The following is a 23,310-nucleotide window of genomic DNA, read 5'->3' on the forward strand; positions in this document are numbered from 1 at the left end:
GCATGGAGTCACGTTCTCCTCTCATCCATCGGTTCCAGACCTCTAAGAGCATCGCTGACTCCCCACCTGTCTATGCAATAAAGCAAACTCAGCAGAATTTGTGACCTCTGTGGGGTTTTTTTCCCCTTTCCAAGGAGGGACTCTGCTCTCCCGTGTCTCACACGAGCTCTCCCCAGCTTACAGACCAGAGTTAATGAGAACACAAAGTGCAATAACCAGTCACAGGCTTTAAGGGAGCCACAGACTGGCAAGTATTATATCTCCTCCTGCCATGGCTTTTCCTACAAGATAAATCGATACACAAACCCCGGACACGTTCCCTGTGTCTGACTCCCTTCCAGGCCTGAGTCTTCTCCATGGACCAGAACATGAGACCATGAGCAGAGCTCACGTAAAAGGCCTTGACCTGGGAGAACAGCAAGGGATGGGAGGATACAGGATCCCCAACCCAGACATAGAGCCCAGGGGGCTACTTGTCGGGGTGGGAGGTGTAAAGGGCTTGTGGGCATGTGGATCCATGCTGTGCGTCACACCCTACACACCAACAAACCCCTGATCCTTCCGATACTGCCCCCCAGAGACCCACGAGCTGCCCAGCCTGTCCGTCTCCTCCATGGCGCACAGAGGACTGCAGAGTCCCTCTGACTGGGGTCTGAGCTGCGCTGATGCCCTGTGCAGCAGACCAACAACCTGCCACATTTGGCTCTTCATGTGCATGGAAGCTGCCTCACTTCTGGGCTGACCTGGGGGAGCCTGACAGATCTCTGACCGTGCTGATACTTGCTGCAAGCCAGCGCCGCATCCCAGTGACTCATAGAATCATAGAATCATAGAATATCAGGGTTGGAAGGGACCTCAGGAGGTCATCTAGTCCAACCCCCTGCTCAAAGCAGGACCGAGCCCCAATTAAATCATCCCAGCCAGGGCTTTGTCAAGCCTGACCTTAAAAACTTCTAAGGAAGGAGATTCCACCACCTCCCTAGGTAACGCATTCCAGTGTTTCACCACCCACCTAGTGAAAAAGTTTTTCCTAATATCCAACCTAAATCTCCCCCACTGCAACTTGAGACCATTACTCCTTGTTCTGTCATCTGCTACCACTGAGAACAGTCTAAAGCCATCCTCCTTGGATCCCCCTTTCAGGTATTTGAAAGCAGCTATCAAATCCCCCCTCATTCTTCTCTTCCGTAGACTAAACATCCCCAGTTCCCTCAGCCTCTCCTCATAAGTCATGCGTTCCAGTCCCCTAATCATTTTTGTTGCCCTCTGCTGGACGCTTTCCAATTTTTCCATGTCCTTCTTGTAGTGTGGGGCCCAAAACTGGACCCAGTACTCCAGATGATGCCTCACCAATGTCGAATAGAGGGGAACGGTCACATCACTCAATCTGCTGGCAATGCCCCTACGTACACATCCCAAAATGCCATTGGCCTTCTTGGCAACAAGGGCACACTGTTGACTCATATCCAGCTTCTCGTCCACTGTAACCCCTAGGTCCTTTTCTGCAGAACTGCTGCCGAGTCATTCAGTCCCTAGTCTGTAGCGGTGCATGGGGTTCTTCCGTCCTAAGTGCAGGACTCTGCACTTGTCCTTGTTGAACCTCATCAGATTTCTTTTGGCCCAATCCTCCAATTTGTCTAGATCCCTCTGTATCCTATCCCTACCCTCCAGCGTATCTACCTCTCCTCCCAGTTTAGAGTCATCTGCAAACTTGCTGAGGGTGCAATCCACACCATCCTCCAGATCATTTATGAAGATATTGAACAAAACCGGCCCCAGGACCAATCCTTGGAGCACTCCACTTGATACCGGCTGCAACTAGACATGGAGCCATTGATCACTACCCGTTGAGCCCAACAATCTAGCCAGCTCTCTATCCACCTTATAGTCCATTCATCCAGCCCATACTTCTTTAACTTGCTGGCAAGCATACTGTGGGAGACAGTGAGAGCCTTTTTCCAGTCGTCCGGGACTTCCCCCGATCGCCATGAGTTTTCAAAGATAATGGCCAATGGCTCTGCAATCACATTCCCCAACTCCTTTAGCACTCTCGGATGCAGCGCATCCAGCCCCATGGACCTGTGCTCGTCCAGCTTTTCTAAATAGTCCCGAACCACTTCTTTCTCCACAGAAGGCTGGTCACCTCCTCCCCATGCTGTGCTGCCCAGTGCAGTAGTCTGGGAGCTGACCTTGGTCGTGAAGACAGAGGCAAAAAAAGCATGGAATACATTAGCTTTTTCCACATCCTCTGTCACTAGGTTGCCTCCCTCATTCAATAAGGGGCCCACACTTCCCTTGACGTTCTTCTCGTTGCTAACATACCTGAAGAAACCCTTCTTGTTACTCTTAACATCTCTTGCTAGCTGCAACTCCAGGTGTGATTTGGCCTTCCTGATATCACTCCTGCATGCCCAAGCAATATTTTTATACTCCTCCCTGGTCATTTGTCCAATCTTCCACTTCTTGTAAGCTTCTTTTTTGTATTTAAGATCAGCAAGGATTTCACTCTTAAGCCAAGCTGGTTGCCTCCCATATTTACTATTCTTTCTACACATCGGGATGGTTCGTCCCTGTAACCTCAATAAGGATTCTTTAAAATACAGCCAGCTCTCCTGGACTCCTTTCCCCCTCATGTTATTCTCCGAGGGGATCTTGCCCATCAGTTCCCTGAGGGAGTCAAAGTCTGCTTTTCTGAAGTCCAGGGTCCGTATTCTGCTGCTTTCCTTTCTTCCTTGTGTCAGGATCCTGAACTCAGGAGAGTCTGGGGGCAGGGAGACGTCGGAGACAAAGAACGGGGAGGTTGGTATAAAGGGGCAGCCCGAAATGACTCTTGGGAAAGGGGGAATCTATACAGGAAGGATGGGCTCCACCTAAACCAGATTGGAACCAGATTGCTGCCACTTAAAATTAAAAAGGTCGTTGAGCAGTTTTAAAACTAAGGGCTGGGGGAAAGCCCAGAGGTGCGGAGGAGCACATGGTTGGGACAGAGACATCCCCTTAGGGCAGGATCTACTAATGGAGATTGTCTATGTCCTAGTAAGGAGGAGAGGATGGAAGATGATAAAGTACAGGTAGGATCTGAGGAGAAACAGTCAAATGAAAAACGTCTCATTTAATTACATCATGCAACGGGAGACAGCTAAAAAGCGACACGTTTTAAAAGTGCTTATATACCAATAATAAGATGGGTGAACTAGAGCGCCTCTTATTAAATGAGGCTATTGATATAACAGGCATCACAGAAACCTGGTGGATTGAGGATAATCGCTGGGACACAGTAATACCAGGGTACAAAATACATCGGAAGGACAGAACAGGTCATGCTGGTGGGGGAGCGGCACTGTATGTGAAAGAAAGTGGAGAATCAAATGAAGTAAAAATCTTAAATGAACCAAACTGTGCCATAGAATCTCTCTGGATAGTAATTCCATGCTGGAATGATAAGAATATACCAGTAGGGATATATTACCGACCCCCTGACCAGGATGGTGATAGTGACTGTGAAATGCTCAGGGAGATTAGAGAGGCTATTAAAATTAAAAACTTAATAATAATCGAGGATTTCAACTATCCCATATTGACTGGGTTCATGTCACCTCAGGACGGGATGCAGAGAGAAAGTTTCTTGACACCTTAAATGACTGCTTCTTGGAGCAGCTAGTCCTGGAACCCACAAGAGGAGAGGTAATTCTTGATATAGTCCAAAGTGGAGCACAGGATCAGGTCCAAGAGGTGACTATAGCTGGACCGCTTGGTAATAGTGACCATAATATAATTAAATTTAACATCCCTGTGGCAGGGAAAACACCACAGCGGCCCAACCCAGTAGCATTTAGTTTCAGAAAGGGGAACGACACAAAAACGAGGAGGTTAGTTAAACAGAAATTAAAGGGTACAGCACCAAAAGTACAATCCCTGCAAGCTGCATGGAAACTTTTTAAAGAGACCATAATAGAGGCTCAACTTAAATGTATACCCCAAATTCAAAAACATAGTAAGAGAACTGAAAAAGAGCCGCCATGGCGAAACAACAAAGTAAGAGAAGCAGTGAGAGGCAAAAAAGGCATCCTACGAAAAGTGGAAGTTAAATCCTAGTGAGGAAAATAGAAAGGAGCATAAACTCTGGCAAATGAAGTATAAAAATATAATTAGGAAGGCCAAAAAAGAATTTGAGGAACAGCTAGCCAAAGACTCAACAAGTAATAGCAAACATTTTTTTAATTACATCAGAAGCAGGAAGCCTGCTAAACAACCAGTGGGGCAACTGGACCATCAAGGTGCTAAAGGAGCACTCAAGGACGATAAGGCCATTGTGGAGAAACTAAATGAATTCTTTGCATCAGTCTTCACGGCTGAGGGTGTGAGGGAGATTCCTAAACCTGAGCACTCTTTTTAGGTGACAAATCTGAGGAACTGTCCCAGACTGAGGTGTCATCAGAGGAGGTTTTGGAACAAATTGATAAATTAAAGAGTAATAAGTCACCAGGACCAGGTGGGATTCACCCAAGAGTTCTGAAGGAACTCAAATGTGAAATTGCAGGACTACTAACTGTAGTCTCTAACCTATCATGTCAATCAGCTTCTGTGCCAAATGGCTGGAGGTTAGTTAATGTGGGGCCAATTTTTTAAAAGGGCTCCAGAGGTAACCCCAGCAATTACAGGCCAGTGAGCCTGACTTCAGTAGCGGGCAAACTGGTTGAAACTATAGTAAAGAACAAAATTGTCAGACACAGAGATGAACATAATTTCTTGGGGAAGAGTCAACATGGTTTTTTAAAGGGAAATCATGCCTCACCAATCTACTAGAGCTCTTTGAGGGGGTCAACAAGCATTTGGACAAGGGGGATCCAGTGGATATAGTGTACTTAGATTTTCAGAAAACCTTTGACAAGGTCTCTCGCCAGAGGCTATTAAGCAAAGTAAGCAGTCATGGGATAAGAGAGAAGGTTCTCTCATGGATTGGTAACTGGTTAAAAGATAGGAAACAAAGGGTAGGAGTAAATGGTCAGTTCTCAGAATGGAGAGAGGTGAACAGTGGTGTCCCCCAGGGGTCTGTACTGGGGCCAGTCCTATTCAACATGTTCATAAATGACCTGGGAAAAGGGATAAACAGTGAGGTGGCAAAATTTGCAGATGATACAAAACTACTCAAGATAGTTCAATCCCAGGCAGACTGTGAAGAGCTACAAAAGAATCTCACAAAACTGAGTGACTTGGCAACAAAATGGCAGATGAAATTCAACGTTGATAAATGCAAAGCAGTGCACATTGGAAAACATCATCCCAACTATACATATAAAATGATGGGTCTAAATTAGCTGTTACCACTCAAGAAAGAGAGCTTGGAGTCATTGTGGAGAGTTCTCTGAAAACATCCACTCAGTGTGCAGCGGCCGTCAAAACAGCAAACAGAATGCTGGGAATCATTAGGAAAGGGATAGATAATAAGACAGAAAATACCATGTTGCTTCTACATAAATGCATGGTACTCCCACATCTTGAATACTGTGTGCAGATGTGTTCGCCCCATCTCAAAAAAGATATATTGGACTTGGAAAAGGTTCAGAAAAGGGCAACAAAAATTATTACGGGTATGGAGCGTCTGCCATATAAGGAGAGATTAATAAGACTGGGACTTTTCAGCTTGGAAAAAAGACAACTAAGGGGGGATATGATAGAGGTCTATAAAATCAAAACTGGTGTGGAGAAAGTAAATAAAGAAGTGTTATATACTCCTTCTCATAACACAAGAACTAGGGGTCACCAAATGAAATTAAGAGGCAGCAGGTTTAAAACAAACCAAAGGAAGTATTTTTTCACACAATGTTCAGTCAACCTGTGGAACTCCTTGCCAGAGAATGTTGTGAAGGCCAAGACGATAACAAGGTTCAAAAAAGAATGAGATAAATTCATGGAAGATAGGTCATGGAGGATAGGAGGATGTACAGAGATGGTGTCCCCAACCTCTGTTTGCCAGAAGCTGGGATTGGGTGACAGGGGATGGATCACTTGATGATTCCCTGTTCTGTTCATTCCCTCTGGGGCACCTGGCATTGGCCACTGTTGGCAGACAGAATACTGGGCTAGATGGACCTTTGGTCTGACCAGTGAGCCTGTTCTTATGTTCTTATGACTCAGGGACCCTGTTTTGATTCTCAGACTGAGATGAGACTATAACCAAGAGGGCAAACGCCTGCTGGAAGGGTTTGATGGACTGGACTCTGCCATGGTCTCCATGTGGAAGCTGGGGACACCCAGACTGGCTTTTTTTTATTATGGGTTTTTCCCTCTAATGCTTTTTTTCCTAAATGAATGTACTGGTTCTGTGAAAGCCGGCTGGTCCAGGTAGCTTTGTCACCGCTGTAGGACAGAGCAGAATGGCATTTGCTGGATAATGATGATTCCCTGTTCTGTTCATTCCCTCAGGGGCCCCTGGCATTGGCCACTGTCGGAAGACAGGATACTGGGCTAGATGGACCTTTCGTCTGACCCACTATGGCCATTCTTATGTCCTTATGTTAAAGTCAGACTTGCAGCATGGTGAATTGCAAGGAGACTGCGAGCTTAAATCCAAACTCTGGAGGGAGAGGGACATGGCTCTTCGCCCTCTAAGACGTCCTCATGTTGCTAGCCCTGCTGAAGCCTGGGCCTCCACGTATTCCCCATTATTGTCTGCATGCTAGCTCTACTAAGGGTAGCTGCGTATGCCTACCGAGCTGCAATCACAGCTCCACTTGCACTGTGGACATAGCCAGGCACTCTGGGTGGTCAGAGTAACAGATTCCGTGGAGTATTGTACACCCAGCACAGTCTGGGACAGGACTGGATGAGCCACAGGGAGCTACTCAGAGAGGGAACAGAAGAGGGGAAAAGTGGCTTTTGTAAAGCAGTCGTGTCAGTGCAGGAGTAACTAGCCCATCAATAAACACAAGAGGAAACAGAAGGTTGGTCAGGAACTCAGGTTCACGCCCATTCACACCAGTATTTAGACCCAAGGAACAATTTGTTTCGTTTCTATAATTTCCAAATGTTTCATTTTGATTTTGACCTTTTCAAAAAGCTGTTTTAAAATATGTGGTTATGAAATAAAGGAAGTTTCGAACTGGAAAGTCACTTCTCAATGAAAAATCAGAACTCATCATTTTGACAGTGTCGATCGCACTTTTCCCATTTCTTTTTCCAAAATGAAATTTCACGTATATTTCCTTATTGAAAACCATTTCGTCAGAGTGTTTCTGGCCTATCTTTAGCCCGGAGAGCAACTGTCTGACTCTCACCTCTCACAGGTAGGCCCAAGAGCGCAGCGTCAATTCATTCCTGTAATGGGGACCTTTGCAGATGTTTTTAACCTCTCTGCCCTCGAAGATTCCAGCTCTGAGTCAGTTCTGTATGGCAGGGCGTAGGGGCGGGAATCTTGGCTTTGAGCACGGCAGAGAATGCTGAATTCTCCCTGGGACCAAGTGCTGAGAGGAAGCTGAATCCATTTTGCTTTCACTTTCCACCAACAGATCCCTGATGGAGACAAGTTCTCTGCTCATCCTCCATTCTGGAGCCCCTACAGCATTCCTGTCTCTCTGTCTGCTTGGTCAATAAAATACACACAGCTGAATTCTTTCCCTGTCTGTATTTCCCCTTGCCAAGGAGTGGACGCTGCTCTCCAAGGTCACCTCGCTCGTAGGAGAGAGTTATTCTGCGGCGTGGACAGAGAATAGAAAGTGCAATAGCAGGACCAGGCACGACAGGCCCCACGTATTATTGTACCTCCTCCTCCTCCCGCCATCTGCTTTCCTTTCAGAGAAATCCACCTGCAAACACCAGGTACGTGTTCTGCACCCATCTCCTCTCAGACTCTGAGACTCCCCCCACCACACCCGATATTACTATATTTAGTAATGATAATACTAAGCAGCACTCTCCTATATTTGCCAGGGGTATTTCTTGCTGATTATTGCAGCGTTCAGCAACTCCCAGTCTTGTTGTTCAGAGATGAAAGAGGCTGTCGCGGGGCCCAGTGACGAGTCAGCAGGCTCATACCAGTATTTTCAATGGTGCAAGTCTGAAGCCAAGAGCGAAGCCAGAGTTCAAGGGCTTTGCCTGGGGCAGAGGGGAGGGGGGAATCCCCAGCCCAGAAGCAGGGCCCGGTGCACCCAGACAGTTACCCGCTTCCCAGCTGCTCCTGCGTTTGGGAGCAGAGAAGGGAACATCCCACTGCTTCCCCCCGCAGCAGCACTGGGGCCATGTGGTGTCCCACTTTGCCATAGCCCACCGCGACCCCGCACCCCCCCCCGATCCCCGCTGCAGAGACCTGTACGCTGAACCCAGCCACGACCTCCGTGGTGCACAAGGGGCGGAGGGGTCCCGCCGCACGGGCTCTGTCCTGCCTTCCTGCCCCATGCAGCCCAGCCACTGCTTGTCCCGCCCCTCTGGATCCCAGCAGACCTCTCTGCTGCCTTCGTTCGGGGCTGCCCCGAGGGAGCTCTGCCTGTGCCCATTAACATATGGACACGGGGCGACTGGCTGCACGCTGGTGCCACGTGGCCACTTCCCCTCCCTCCTGGCCCAGATCGAATTTCCCAGCTGCTGGTACCAACAGACTGGCAGGGGCTTGAATGGTAAAGGGGCTGGCAGTGCGCGAGGGACAGGGCGCACGGACCCTGGAGTATGCTGGTTTCTGGTGCGGGACAGCAAAGAGGAATGTGACGGGGACGCAAGGTGGCGGTTCTCAGCAACCTGCAGAGCCCTGGACGCACCTGAAGTAACTAATCTGCCTTCCTCTGCAGGTGCGTCAAGATTTACAAAGGCTTACGCTGAATTCACCCATGTGTGTCAGGGCAGTTTAACCTTTCCCCACGAATATTTATTGCAGTCCCCAAAGAGTATTTGATACAGACACATTCTTGCCCTACTTACGAGCATCCGGTAATGTGGGATTGTTAACATTAGGGTTGGTGAACTGCTCTTCTTCATGCCAACACCTGTGCTCATGTGACAATGACGAGTGTCGCTCATAAGAAAAGCATTTGTTATGTGTTAATTGGCACACGCAATCCTCCTTTTGCAAAAGTTTCAACCAACGAATCAGGGGGCACCAAATGTCCATTTGGCTTGGACGACCAGCCAGACATGATGAATTAGGAATCGGGAATGACCAATCACTGTATTGGTTTGTAGCGTCAGTGACCATTTCGACAGGGATTTCATAATCCAAGTGGAGAGAGAACCCAACCTCTTGTCTACATATATGAGATCTCCTCCCTTGGGCTGCACTGTGAGATCATCTGCAGAGCTCAGCACCAACAGACTCCAGCAGACCCACGAACCACTTCCACCCTGAAGACAGCAGCTGTCGTTGTGTTCCTTGCTCTGGGGCTCCTCCCCAGCTTTCAGGGGGAGTAACTTTTGCTGCAGCCTGTACAGAGCTCTGTGTCTGACCCTCTAACCTTCAGCACGGACTCGACTGTTAAAAAGCATCTCAGCACCAGCTACGGACGTTTGGGTGTCAGGATTAAGCCAGGGAAGTGGCTCATGGCAGAAACAGCATTTGCCTTTGGAAAGATGTTACTGAGGAGCCATTATGGGCTTTTAACCAAACTCCAGTCTGGGAACTACAAACAATCGCACCTGCAATTAATTGTAGGCCCAGTGATGCTATTCGGGGGTTGGACTAGTTGACCTCCTGAGGTCTCTTCCAACCCTAATTTTCTATGATTCTATGATTTCAGGTCAGACTGTGGGTGCATTACTCTCCATGTTTCTATTTGTCACAGCAATTGGATGAGGGTGCAGGACTCCTTCCCATGGCCCAGTTGCTGGTTAGCAATCTGCATCCGTTGTCCTAGGCAGAGATGACTGTTTTTAGCTGGTTTCTCTCTGACATTGTGTCCTTTGTGTCTGTGTTTTGTTCCAGATGCTGTCGGCCAGGGTCATGGGGTGAGTCGAACTCTCACTGTGAATGAATTGTCACTTGCCCCAGTCTCTGGTATGTAGCATCATGGAGACCAGGACCTCCGGGTTAGAAACATGCTGGAACTCATGAGGCAATGTGGGAGCAGATTGTACCCCAGGCCCTAATGAGGGGAGAGCGAATCCCTGTGGTCAGACTGATGGATTCCATGCACTATTGGACAGGACACCATCTGTGATGGGCCTGTGGGAGGCACCGGGAGCAACTCAGAGATGGAACGAGAGAGGGGATGGTATCACAAGAACACGAGGTTCTTTATATTTGAGTTAGACCTGCCCTCTAGCTCCTCTAAACTAGGCCAGGCACCGGCTCCGGGCAGAATACGTGCAAGATCGGGACAGCAGGACCGTCGCTTACGCTCAGCTTTCCCCCTGCTGTGGGGACCGACTGCAGAGTCTGGCCAAAAGAGGCTGGTAACATGGTAACTGTCAGGTGCTTTGCTGGCTCGGTGCCTTTAACGTGCAGCGTGACGAATATGTTCCACGCTCACAGTCCTGACAATCAGGAATGTCCAGGTTTGGGTGCCCACGTGCGCCATGCTGAGCACTCAGCCCACATAACTACTCCATTATTCACCAAATCAAGGGTGTGACTTTTCCTCCAACTTATCCTGGAAACTTGTTGTGGAGGAAACATTGTTCACAGCTTGGCATTCCCACTGAGAGCTTTGCTTCCGGTTGCCGGAGTTGTGAGTGACTATTTAGGGTGAGTCACAATGAAGGTGGGTTCTCCGACACCCTATATATAGTGGGGCTCTGTGTGGGAGGTTTACTGAGGGAGCAGAGCACCAAGAGCCCACTGCAGACCAGACAGCCACGTCCGCCATGAAGATAACAGGGGCCGTTCTGCTCTTCGCTCTGGCACTTTGCTGCTTCTACTCAGGTGAGTCACTTTGGCTGTAGCCTGTGCTGAGCCCTGCCCTATACCCGAAAGGATGGGGCCAGCCTCACTCTCATCTATATAGGGGTTCGCACACCCCCACAGTGCCTGATTCCAGGAGCAGCTGGTTTATTTCTGAGATGCCACTGCACAGCCTGGACACTGAGCAGCAGGCTGATTCCAGGAGCGCTGACCTCCCTGCACGGATCCCAGAGCTCGGAAGGGCTGTTCCCGGGCTTCTCTCTGGGTTGGGGTCTCACTGACTCTGCCAGAAACTGAGGCAGCTCAAAAGATTCACAGCCACTAGAAAACAAACATCCATGGAATCCCCTTTCTTTTTGAATTTCTTCTCATCCACGGTTCTGGTTGTTTTCTGATTATTTTGTTGGGGACAAGGGGGTTGGTTGGCAGTAAAATTCTTGATCTAGTTGCCTAAATAATTTTAATTCCTGTCATTGTTTATTATGAAACTCCACAAAGAGGCCATTAGGTAGGGTGACCAGATGTACCGACTTTATAGGGACACTCCCAATATTTGGGGCTTTTTCTTCTATAGGCGCCTATTTCCCCTCCCCTTCCCCCCAATTTTTCACAATTTTTATCTACTTACCCTACCATCAGGAGTCAAAAATTCCCACCCTGGATCAGACCAGGCACCCTTCTACCCAATCTCTGTTTCCAACACTAGCCTGTGCCAGTGTATTTAGAGTGATGTACAAGGCCCTCAGCAGTTCTGAGGGAAGCTTCCCACAGGAAAAATTTCTTCTTACCTTGTATTACGTAGGAGTTGCTTTATGGCCTGAATTAATTCAATTCAACGATACTTTATTAGCATGACAAGATCTATGGCATTGCCAAAGTAGAAAGCGGAGGATTTAGATCCTCTCCAAACATTTGCTTTTTTGGGGTTAAATCCCTACCTTGTAATGCTGGATGATCCCGTTATCCATAGCTCCTTAATACAGATCATCTTCACTTGGGGGGCTGATATCTTAGTCAATTGGATAGAGTTTCATTAACAAACAGAGTCAGACCTGTTCAGAATGAAACGTCTCATTAGAATTGAGTCATTGTTGATGTAATTCTGTGCTATGGCTTAACTCTGAAGACACACTCAAATAATGGAGGTTACAGAGTAGCTGCCGCGTTAGTCTGTATTCCAAAAAGAACAGGAGGACTTGTGGCACCTTAGACACTAACCAATTTATTTGAGCATAAGCTTTCGTGAGCTACAGCTCACTTCATCGGATACGGAGCGAGAGAGTCAAAAGCTGCTGAGGTTTTTATGGATGCCCGTGAGATCCTGGATCCTGCAAATAGCTGCTGAGACACAACCTTTAGTGTTCTGGTCTTTTTCAGACAGTGTCAATGAACGGACCAGACAGGGTCCGTGGCAGAGTGTGCAGTGTTATGGTCACACCATCCAAACGGATGTTAGAGTAAAATGTAAAACTCTCTTTCTGGATGTTGTAATGTACTATGACATGATTTCTCAGAATCCAGAACCCTAACACACAAGAACCCAAAACACAGAGAGAGACAAAGCAGGCTGCTCCTGAAGGCACCGAGGCACAATTCAATCCCTATTGCTCTAGGTTGCAGGACTCCGTAACAGGCTTTTGAAAGCAAAGCCATTAACCACTTTTGTTGTGGATAGTTTTGGGTCCAATCCTGCTACCACTGGTGTCAATGAATGTTTCTTGGCCTCTGTTGGCTGGATGTAGCTTTGAAAGAACATCAGGGTATTATGGAGCTGGCAGCTAACAGAGCTAGTCCTTAGGCTCAAGTGGCAGGGGCCTGTGTTTCAAAAGCTAAAGAGGAGATCAACATGTGGGTGTTGTTTTATTATAGGTGGCTTAAGACAAGCATGATCCCGCTCTATGGTTGAACTGATCCCCATGAAACTCCAAAGAAAGAAAGAAAGAAAGTTCTTTGCATTTTTATGATTAAGTCTTGCTGACAACATGAATGTTTTCTGAACCCTTTCACTGAATTGAGTGAGTAGATACAATGTTACCCTTCATCCAGAAGGAGAAGGGTTAAAACAAATAGCACTGATATCTTCTCAGAAGTTCCTGGAAAAGTAGGAAACTCCCCAGCCTCCCCCAAAGGTGAGGGTGAGATCCTGTAGAGGAGACACCTGTCTAGAGTAGGATCACTCTGGAATGTCCCAAGAATGTTTGCCTCTTCCTCCGTTCCTCCTTTGCGACGTCAATTAGGTTAATACAGATATACAAGAGCTGACATCCCTAGTGGCACAGCCCCATACCAGAACATTTGAAAAGGCTCTGTATAAAAGTAAAGGGAGAGACTTGGTCAGAACTCGGGACATCAATAACCCCAGCACCAGGATGGGAGAGAGAATCTGAAACAGTCTCATTCTGTCTGTATGTTTTGTTCCAGATGCTGCTGGCCAGGCTGGTAAGGTAAGTCGAACTCTCCCTGTTCATTAATAATCACTTTCCCCAGTCTCTGGCTTGTAACATCACAGGGACCATGATCTCTGGGTTAGAAACATGCTAGAACTCATGACTCAAAGCAGAAGCAGAGTCTACCTCGTGCCCAGCCAGGGGAGAGTGAATCTCTGGGGCTGAGAATCCCTGGGTACATCTACACTGGAACAAAAGATCCAGGGCTTGGCCATGGCTGGACCGGCTGAGCTGACATGGGCTCAGGGGGCTTGGGCAGCAGGCCTAAAAATTGCGGTGTAGATGTTCGGGCTCTGGGATCCTCCCCCCTCGTGAGGTACCAACGCTCGGGCTCCAGCCCAAGCCTGAATGTCTACACAGCAATTGTACAGCCCGAGCACAAGTCAGCTGACCTGAGCTAGCCAGGAGTGTCTCCTTGCCGAGTAGACGTAAGCCATGGGGTCAGAGTGATGGATTCCATAGACTATTGTACAGGGCAGTCTGTGATGGGCCTGGGGGAGACACAGGGAGCAACTGAGACAGAACAGAGGAGGTGACGGAATGACAAGAGCATGAGGTTTTTTATTTATGAGCATCTGCTGCCTGTGGAGATGCTCTTTCACTCACATTCTATATGAGGTAGGTTCAGAAGCGTCTCTTAGACCAGCCTGTACCCCTATGTTCACCCCTTTAAGAAGACTGTGATAAATTTTGTACAAAGTATGCAGTGAAAGGTATGGTTTGAAAACTCATAATGTGCTGAACATTATTGTCCTGTTAAGTATGTGAGGCACCATTGTATGTAAAGTTATAAGATTCTACTGTATAAGACATGTCCCCAGGCTGGGGAAACAGTCATAAACCAGAGACAAAAGACAAACTAACACCTCAGCCAGGTCTCAACATAATCAAACGGACCATCATGTGGTTAAGGGGCCATTCTTTGGCAGCAAAAAGCTGTGAGCGAGAAATTTACTTGTTGGCAAAGGAACAGCTGGAAGTTCCCATCCCCACAAACTTTCTGTTGCATGAACCCCAGCTGGAGATGATGCTCAAAGAAGAGGGAAAAATATAAGAATGGGGAACAAACCCCCCAAGTCACTCCTCCTTTTCTCTCTGCCCATGACATCAACAACACCTCAAAGACAAGGAAAGTAACACTGGACTGGGGGAGGGGTCCTGGTGGAAATGACAGTCAGAAAGCTTGCTGAAGCATTTGGTGAGAGAGACCTTTTGCTTTCAATTCACTTAGCTTGATAAGTCAGGCATTAGTGGTGTTTTGCTTTTATTTTCTTGTAGCCAATTCTGACTTTGATGCCTCCTTACTTGTAATCACTTAAAATCTATCTTTCTGTAGTTAAGAATCTTGTTTTATCTACACCAGTGTGTTTGGATTGAAGTGTTTGGAAAACTCCATTTGCGACAATAGGATTTGTGCATTTCATTTTCTATTAATAAAATGACAGACTTTATAGGAGCTTATATGGTCCAGGAGGGTGCTGGGCAGTACAAGATGCACACTTCTGGGGGAAAGTCTGGGACTGGAAATTTGCTGCTCTTCCCCTGCAGTGTAATTCAAGAGTGGCTTGCCAAAGGACTCATACCGTACAGCTCGGAGTAATTTACATGCTGGAAGCTGTGTGTGAGTAGGAACAGGAGTGGTTGCTTTCATAGCAAAGCAGTGTAAAAGGCACCCCAGGCTGGAGAATTGAGGGGACACAGCTGTTCATCAGTCCAGATTGTACCCTGGGTAATGTCAGATTAGCATCTGATGCCTACGGAGATGCCCCTTCGCTCACACACCATGTGATGTGGGTTCAGAAACGTCTCTTCCACCAGGGAGACGGGCCCGGCTCCTCCTGGCAGCGAGAGGGGAATTGGGAAGTCAGTTAATCAGAACGTCAGTAGAGACTAGGGACAGGATTAGGTACTGTGAGCTCTGGGGGGCAGGACCGTCCCTTCCTCTCTATTCAGAGAATGCCCAGCCCCATGGGCGAGTGGGGGCATCGGGGCACTACTGAAATGCAGACAATAACTGTAACAGCAATACTAATGTTCTCTGTAGGGTTTCTGCAGTGAGTACAAGAAGCCTCCGGAAATGTGCACCTTAGAGTACGACCCGGTCTGTGGCACTGATGGCAAGACATATGGAAACAAATGTGTCTTTTGTGGAGCAGTCTAGTAAGTATCAGAATAAAGGGCCCATTAAGAAAAACTAAAATACAATCGCGAGGGAATTCAAGGCTCTGCCTGTGCCCATATCTTTACCTCGCAGAGGCTGGGTCGACTTCCTCAGTGTAATTTTTCCTGTCAGCAAATAAGCTCTGGTGAATTTGACCTACTGGGGCCTTGACAGATGCTTTGCTCTCGTTGGCCATCAGGTTGCAGCCCTGAGTTCTGTGTCTCTCTCTTTCCTCTAGTGAAAACCTTGGAAGTCTTTGCTTTGAGCATTATGGAGAATGCAGGTCGCACAATGAGGACAAGGAAAGAGAAGAGCTTTAGCATTTGGTTCCCACAAGCAGATCCCTGCATGGAGTCACGTTCTCCTCTCATCCATCGGTTCCAGGCCTCTAAGAGCATCGCTGACTCCCCACCTGTCTATGCAATAAAGCAAACTCAGCAGAATTTGTGACCTCTGTGGGGTTTTTTTTCCCCTTTCCAAGGAGGGACTCTGCTCTCCCATGTCTCACACGAGCTCTCCCCAGCTTACAGACCAGAGTTAATGAGAACACAAAGTGCAATAACCAGTCACAGGCTTTCAGGGAGCCACAGACTGGCAAGTATTATATCTCCTCCTGCCATGGCTTTTTCCTACAAGATAAATCGATACACAAACCCCGGACACGTTCCCTGTGTCTGACTCCCTTCCAGGCCTGAGTCTTCTCCATGGACCAGAACATGAGACCATGAGCAAAGCCCACGTAAAAGGCCTTGACCTGGGAGAACAGCAAGGGATGGGAGGATACAGGATCCCCAACCCAGACACAGAGCCCAGGGGGCTACTTGTCGGGGTGGGAGGTGTAAAGGGCTTGTGGGCATGTGGATCCATGCTGTGCGTCACACCCTACACACCAACAAACCCTTGATCTTCCGATACTGCCCCCCAGAGACCCACGAGCTGCCCAGCCTGTCCGTCTCCTCCATGGCGCACAGAGGACTGCAGAGTCCCTCTGACTGGGGTCTGAGCTGCGCTGATGCCTTGTGCAGCAGACCAACAACCTGCCACATTTGGCTCTTCACGTGCATGGAAGCTGCCTCACTTCTGGGCTGCCCTGGGGGAGCCTGACAGATCTCTGACCGTGCTGATACTTGCTGCAAGCCAGCGCCGCATCCCAGTGACTCATAGAATCGTTAGAATCATAGAATATCAGGGTTGGAAGGGACCTCAGGAGGTCATCTAGTCCAACCCCCTGCTCAAAGCAGGACCGAGCCCCAATTAAATCATCCCAGCCAGGGCTTTGTCAAGCCTGACCTTAAAAACTTCTAAGGAAGGAGATTCCACCACCTCCCTAGGTAACGCATTCCAGTGTTTCACCACCCTCCTAGTGAAAAAGTTTTTCCTAATATCCAACCTAAACCTCCCCCACTGCAACTTGAGACCATTACTCCTTGTTCTGTCATCTGCTATCACTGAGAACAGTCTAGAGCCATCCTCTTTGGATCCCCCTTTCAGGTATTTGAAAGCAGCTATCAAATCCCCCCTCATTCTTCTCTTCCGTAGACTAAACAATCCCAGTTCCCTCAGTCTCTCCTCACAAGTCATGCGTTCCAGTCCCCTAATCATTTTTGTTGCCCTCTGCTGGACGTTTTCCAATTTTTCCATGTCCTTCTTGTAGTGTGGGGCCCAAAACTGGACCCAGTACTCCAGATGACGCCTCACCAATGTCGAATAAAGGGGAACGATCACGTCCCTCCATCTGCAGGCAATGCCCCTACGTACACATCCCAAAATGCCATTGGCTTTCTTGGCAACAAGGGCACACTGTTGACTCATATCCAGCTTCTCGTCCACTGTAACCCCTAGGTCCTTTTCTGCAGAACTGCTGCCGAGTCATTCGGTCCCTAGTCTGTAGCGGTGCATTGGATTCTTCCGTCCTAAGTGCAGGACTCTGCACTTGTCCTTGTTGAACCTCATCCGATTTCTTTTGGCCCAATCCTCCAATTTGTCTAGATCCCTCTGTACCCTATCCCTACCCTCCAGCGTATCTACCTCTCCTCCCAGTTTAGAGTCATCTGCAAACTTGCTGAGGGTGCAATCCACACCATCCTCCAGATCATTTATGAAGATATTGAACAAAACCGGCCCCAGGACCAACCCTTGGAGCACTCCACTTGATACCGGCTGCCAACTAGACATAGAGCCATTGATCACTACCCGTTGAGCCCAACAATCTAGCCAGCTCTCTATCCACCTTATAGTCCATTCATCCAGCCCATACTACTTTAACTTGCTGGCAAGCATACTGTGGGAGACAGTGAGAGCCTTTTTCCAGTTGTCCGGGACTTCCCCTGATCGCCATGAGTTTTCAAAGATAATGGCCAATGGCTCTGCAATCACATTCCCCAACTCCTTTAGCACTCTCGGATGCAGCGCATCCAGCCCCATGGACTTGTGCTTGTCCAGCTTTTCTAAATAGTCCTGAACCACTTCTTTCTCCACAGAGGGCTGGTCACCTCCTCCCCATGCTGTGCTGCCCAGTGCAGTAGTCTGGGAGCTGACCTTGGTCGTGAAGACAGAGGCAAAAAAAGCATTGAGTACATTAGCTTTTTCCACATCCTCTGTCACTAGGTTGCCTCCCTCATTCAATAAGGGGCCAACACTTCCCTTGACGTTCTTCTCGTTGCTAACATACCTGAAGAAACCCTTCTTCTTACTCTTAACATCTCTTGCTAGCTGCAACTCCAGGTGTGATTTGGCCTTCCTGATATCACTCCTGCATGCCCGAGCAATATTTTTATACTCCTCCCTGGTCATTCGTCCAATCTTCCACTTCTTGTAAGCTTCTTTTTTGTATTTAAGATTAGCAAGGATTTCACTCTTAAGCCAAGCTGGTCGCCTCCTATATTTACTATTCTTTCTACACATCGGGATGGTTTGTTCCTGCAACCTCAATAAGGATTCTTTAAAATACAGCCAGCTCTCTTGGACTGCTTTCCCCCTCATGTTATTCTCGCAGGGGATCCTCCCCATCAGTTCCCTGAGGGAGTCAAAGTCTGCTTTTCTGAAGTCCAGGGTCCGTATTCTGCTGCTTTGCTTTCTTCCTTGTGTCAGGATCCTGAACTCGGGAGAGTCTGGGGGCAGGGAGATGTCGGAGACAAAGAACGGGGAGGTTGGTATAAAGGGGCAGCCCGAAATGACTCTTGGGAAAGGGGGAGTCTATACAGGAAGGATGGGCTCCACCTAAACCAGATTGGAACCAGATTTGCTGCCACTTAAAATTAAAAAGGTCGTTGAGCAGTTTTAAAACTAAGGGCTGGGGGAAAGCCCAGAGGTGCGGAGGAGCACGTGGTTGGGACAGAGACATCCCTTAGGGCAGGATCTACTAATGGAGATTGTCTATGTCCTAGTAAGGAGGAGAGGATGGAAGATGGTAAAGTACAGGTAGGATCTGATGAGAAACAGTCAAATGAAAAAAAGTCTCATTTAATTACATCATGCAACGGGAGACAGCTAAAAAGCGACACGTTTTAAAAGTGCTTATATGCCAATAATAAGATGGGTGAACTAGAGCGCCTCGTATTAAATGAGGCTATTGATATAACAGGCATCACAGAAACCTGGTGGAATGAGGATAATCACTGGGACACAGTAATACCAGGGTACAAAATACATCGGAAGGACAGAACAGGTCATGCTGGTGGGGGAGTGGCACTGTATGTGAAAGAAAGTGGAGAATCAAATGAAGTAAAAATCTTAAATGAACCAAACTGTGCCATAGAATCTCTCTGGATAGTAATTCCATGCTCGAATAATAAGAATATACCAGTAGGGATATATTACCGACCAGCTGACCAGGATGGTGATAGTGACTGTGAAATGCTCAGGGAGATTAGAGAGGCTATTAAAATAAAAAACTCAATAATAATCGAGGATTTCAACTATCCCATATTGACTGGGTTCATGTCACCTCAGGACGGGATGCAGAGAGAAAGTTTCTTGACACCTTAAATGACTGCTTCTTGGAGCAGCTAGTCCTGGAACCCACAAGAGGAGGGGTAATTCTTGATTTAGTCCTAAGTGGAGCACAGGATCAGGTCCAAGAGGTGACTATAGCTGGACCGCTTGGTAATAGTGACCATAATATAATTAAATTTAACATCCCTGTGGCGGGGAAAACACCACAGCGGCCCAACCCAGTAGCATTTAGTTTCAGAAAGGGGAACGACACAAAAACGAGGAGGTTAGTTAAACAGAAATTAAAGGGTACAGCACCAAAAGTACAATCCCTGCAAGCTGCATGGAAACTTTTTAAAGACACCATAATAGAGGCTCAACTTAAATGTATACCCCAAATTCAAAAACATAGTAAGAGAACCGAAAAAGAGCCGCCATGGCGAAACAACAAAGTAAGAGAAGCAGTGAGAGGCAAAAAAGGCATCCTACGAAAAGTGGAAGTTAAATCCTAGTGAGGAAAATAGAAAGGAGCATGAACTCTGGCAAATGAAGTATAAAAATACAATTAGGAAGGCCAAAAGAGAATTTGAGGAACAGCTAGCCAAAGACTCAAAAAGTAATAGCAAACATTTTTTTAATTACATCAGAAGCAGGAAGCCTGCTAAACAACCAGTGGGGCAACTGGACGATCAAGGTGCTAAAGGAGCACTCAAGGACGATAAGGCCATTGTGGAGAAACTAAATGAATTCTTTGCATCAGTCTTCACAGCTGAGGGTGTGAGGGAGATTCCTAAACCTGAGCCATTCTTTTTAGGTGACAAATCTGAGGAACTGTCCCAGACTCAGGTGTCATCAGAGGAGGGTTTGGAACAAATTGATAAATTAAAGAGTAATAAGTCACCAGGACCAGGTGGGATTCACCCAAGAGTTCTGAAGGAACTCAAATGTGAAATTGCAGGACTACTAACTGTAGTCTCTAACCTATCATGTCAATCAGCTTCTGTGCCAAATGGCTGGAGGTTAGTTAATGTGGGGCCAATTTTTTAAAAGGGCTCCAGAGGTGATCCCAGCAATTACAGGCCAGTAAGCCTGACTTCAGTACCGGGCAAACTGGTTGAAACTATAGTAAAGAACAAAATTGTCAGACACAGAGATGAACATAATTTCTTGGGGAAGAGTCAACATGGTTTTTTAAAGGGAAATCATGCCTCACCAATCTACTAGAACTCTTTGAGGGGGTCAACAAGCATTTGGACAAGGGGGATCCAGTGGATATAGTGTACTTAGATTTTCAGAAAACCTTTGACAAGGTCCCTCGCCAGAGGCTATTAAGCAAAGTAAGCAGTCATGGGATAAGAGAGAAGGTTCTCTCATGGATTGGTAACTGGTTAAAAGATAGGAAACAAAGGGTAGGAATAAATGGTCAGTTCTCAGAATGGAGAGAGGTGAACAGTGGTGTCCCCCAGGGGTCTGTTCTGGGGCCAGTCCTATTCAACATGTTCATAAATGATCTGGAAAAAGGGATGAACAGTGAGGTGGCAAAATTTGCAGATGATACAAAACTACTCAAGATAGTTAAATCCCAGGCAGACGTGAAGAGCTACAAAAGAATCTCACAAAACTGGGTGACTTGGCAACAAAATGGCAGATGAGATTCAACGTTGATAAATGCAAAGCAGTGCACATTGGAAAACATCATCCCAACTATACCTATAAAATGATGGGTCTAAATTAGCTGTTACCACTCAAGAAAGAGAGCTTGGAGTCATTGTGGAGAGTTTACTGAAAACACCCACTCAGTGTGCAGCGGCCGTCAAAACAGCAAACAGAATGCTGGGAATCATTAGGAAAGGGGTAGATAAGAAGACAGAGGGGAGGAGGGAATCCCCAGCCCAGAAGCAGGGCCCGGTGCACCGAGACAGTTACCCACTTCCCAGCTGCTCCTGCGTTTGGGAGCAGAGAAGGGAACATCCCACCGCTTCCCCCGCAGCAGCACTGGGGCCATGTGGTGTCCCCCTGTGCCATAGCCCACCGCGACCCCGCACCCTCCCGATCCCCGCTGCAGAGACCTGTACGCTGAACCCAGCCACGACCTCCGTGGTGCACAAGGGGCGGAGGGGTCCCGCCGCATGGGCTCTGTGCTGCCTTCCTGCCCCATGCAGCCCAGCCACTGCTTGTCCCGCCCCTCTGGATCCCAGCAGACCTCTCTGCTGTCTTCGTTCAGGGCTGCCCCGAGGGAGCTCTGCCTGTGCCCATTAACATATGGACACGGGGCGACTGGCTGCACGCTGGTGCCACGTGGCCACTTCCCCTCCCTCCTGGCCCAGATCGAATTTCCCAGCTGCTGGTACCAACAGACTGGCAGGGGCTTGAATGGTAAAGGGGCTGGCAGTGCGCGAGGGACAGGGCGCACGGATCCTGGAGTATGCTGGTTTCTGGTGCGGGACAGCAAAGAGGAATGTGACGGGGATGCAACGTGGTGGTTCTCAGCAACCTGCAGAGCCCTGGACGCACCTGAAGTAACTAATCTGCCTTCCTCTGCAGGTGCGTCAAGATTTACAAAGGCTTACGCTGAATTCACCCATGTATGTCAGGGCAGTTTAACCTTTCCCCACGAATATTTATTGCAGTTCCCAAAGAGTATTTGATACAGACACATTCTTGCCCTACTTACGAGCATCCGGTAATGTGGGATTGTTAACATTAGGGTTGGTGAACTGCTCTTCTTCATGCCAACACCTGTGCTCATGTGACAATGACGAGTGTCGCTCATAAGAAAAGCATTTGTTATGTGTTAATTGGCACACGCAATCCTCCTTTTGCAAAAGTTTCAACCAACGAATCAGGGGGCACCAAATGTCCATTTCGCTTGGACGACCAGCCAGACATGATGAATTAGGAATCGGGAATGACCAATCACTGTATTGGTTTGTAGCGTCAGTGACCATTTCGACAGGGATTTCATAATCCAAGTGGAGAGAGAACCCAACCTCTTGTCTACATATATGAGATCTCCTCCCTTGGGCTGCACTGTGAGATCATCTGCAGAGCTCAGCACCAACAGACTCCAGCAGACCCACGAACCACTTCCACCCTGAAGACAGCAGCTGTCGTTGTGTTCCTTGCTCTGGGGCTCCTCCCCAGCTTTCAGGGGGAGTAACTTTTGCTGCAGCCTGTACAGAGCTCTGTGTCTGACCCTCTAACCTTCAGCACGGGCTCGACTGTTAAAAAGCATCTCAGCACCAGCTACGGACGTTTGGGTGTCAGGATTAAGCCAGGGAAGTGGCTCATGGCAGAAACAGCATTTTCCTTTGGAAAGATGTTGCTGAGGAGCCATTATGGGCTTTTAACCAAACTCCAGTCTGGGAACTACAAACAATCGCACCTGCAATTAATTGTAGGCCCAGTGATGCTATTCGGGGGTTGGACTAGTTGACCTCCTGAGGTCTCTTCCAACCCTAATTTTCTATGATTCTATGATTTCAGGTCAGACTGTGGGTGCATTACTCTCCATGTTTCTATTTGTCACAGCAATTGGATGAGGGTGCAGGACTCCTTCCCATGGCCCAGTTGCTGGTTAGCAATCTGCATCCGTCGTCCTAGGCAGAGATGACTGTTTTTAGCTGGTTTCTCTCTGACATTGTGTCCTTTGTGTCTGTGTTTTGTTCCAGATGCTGTCGGCCAGGGTCATCGGGTGAGTTGAACTCTCACTGTGAATGAATTGTCACTTGCCCCAGTCTCTGGTATGTAGCATCATGGAGACCAGGACCTCCGGGTTAGAAACATGCTGGAACTCATGAGGCAATGTGGGAGCAGATTGTACCCCAGGCCCTAATGAGGGGAGAGCGAATCCCTGTGGTCAGACTGATGGATTCCATGCACTATTGGACAGGACACCATCTGTGATGGGCCTGTGGGAGGCACCGGGAGCAACTCAGAGATGG

General features: G+C 47.9%; 1 protein-coding gene across 1 annotated transcript; it reads left to right on the plus strand.

The window, feature by feature from the left end:
• Positions 1–10,788: 10,788 nt before the first annotated feature.
• LOC119566887 (ovomucoid-like) lies at positions 10,789–15,837 on the plus strand. Its single transcript, XM_037905991.2, has 4 exons — positions 10,789–10,846; positions 13,247–13,269; positions 15,317–15,432; positions 15,672–15,837. Exons 1-4 carry the CDS (start codon positions 10,789–10,791, stop codon positions 15,751–15,753), a joined length of 279 nt encoding a protein of 92 aa, XP_037761919.1. The 3' UTR covers positions 15,754–15,837.
• The last annotated feature ends 7,473 nt before the right edge of the window (positions 15,838–23,310 follow it).

This window comes from Chelonia mydas, chromosome 8 (assembly GCF_015237465.2).
Source record: "Chelonia mydas isolate rCheMyd1 chromosome 8, rCheMyd1.pri.v2, whole genome shotgun sequence".
Classification (NCBI taxonomy): Eukaryota; Metazoa; Chordata; order Testudines; family Cheloniidae; genus Chelonia; species Chelonia mydas.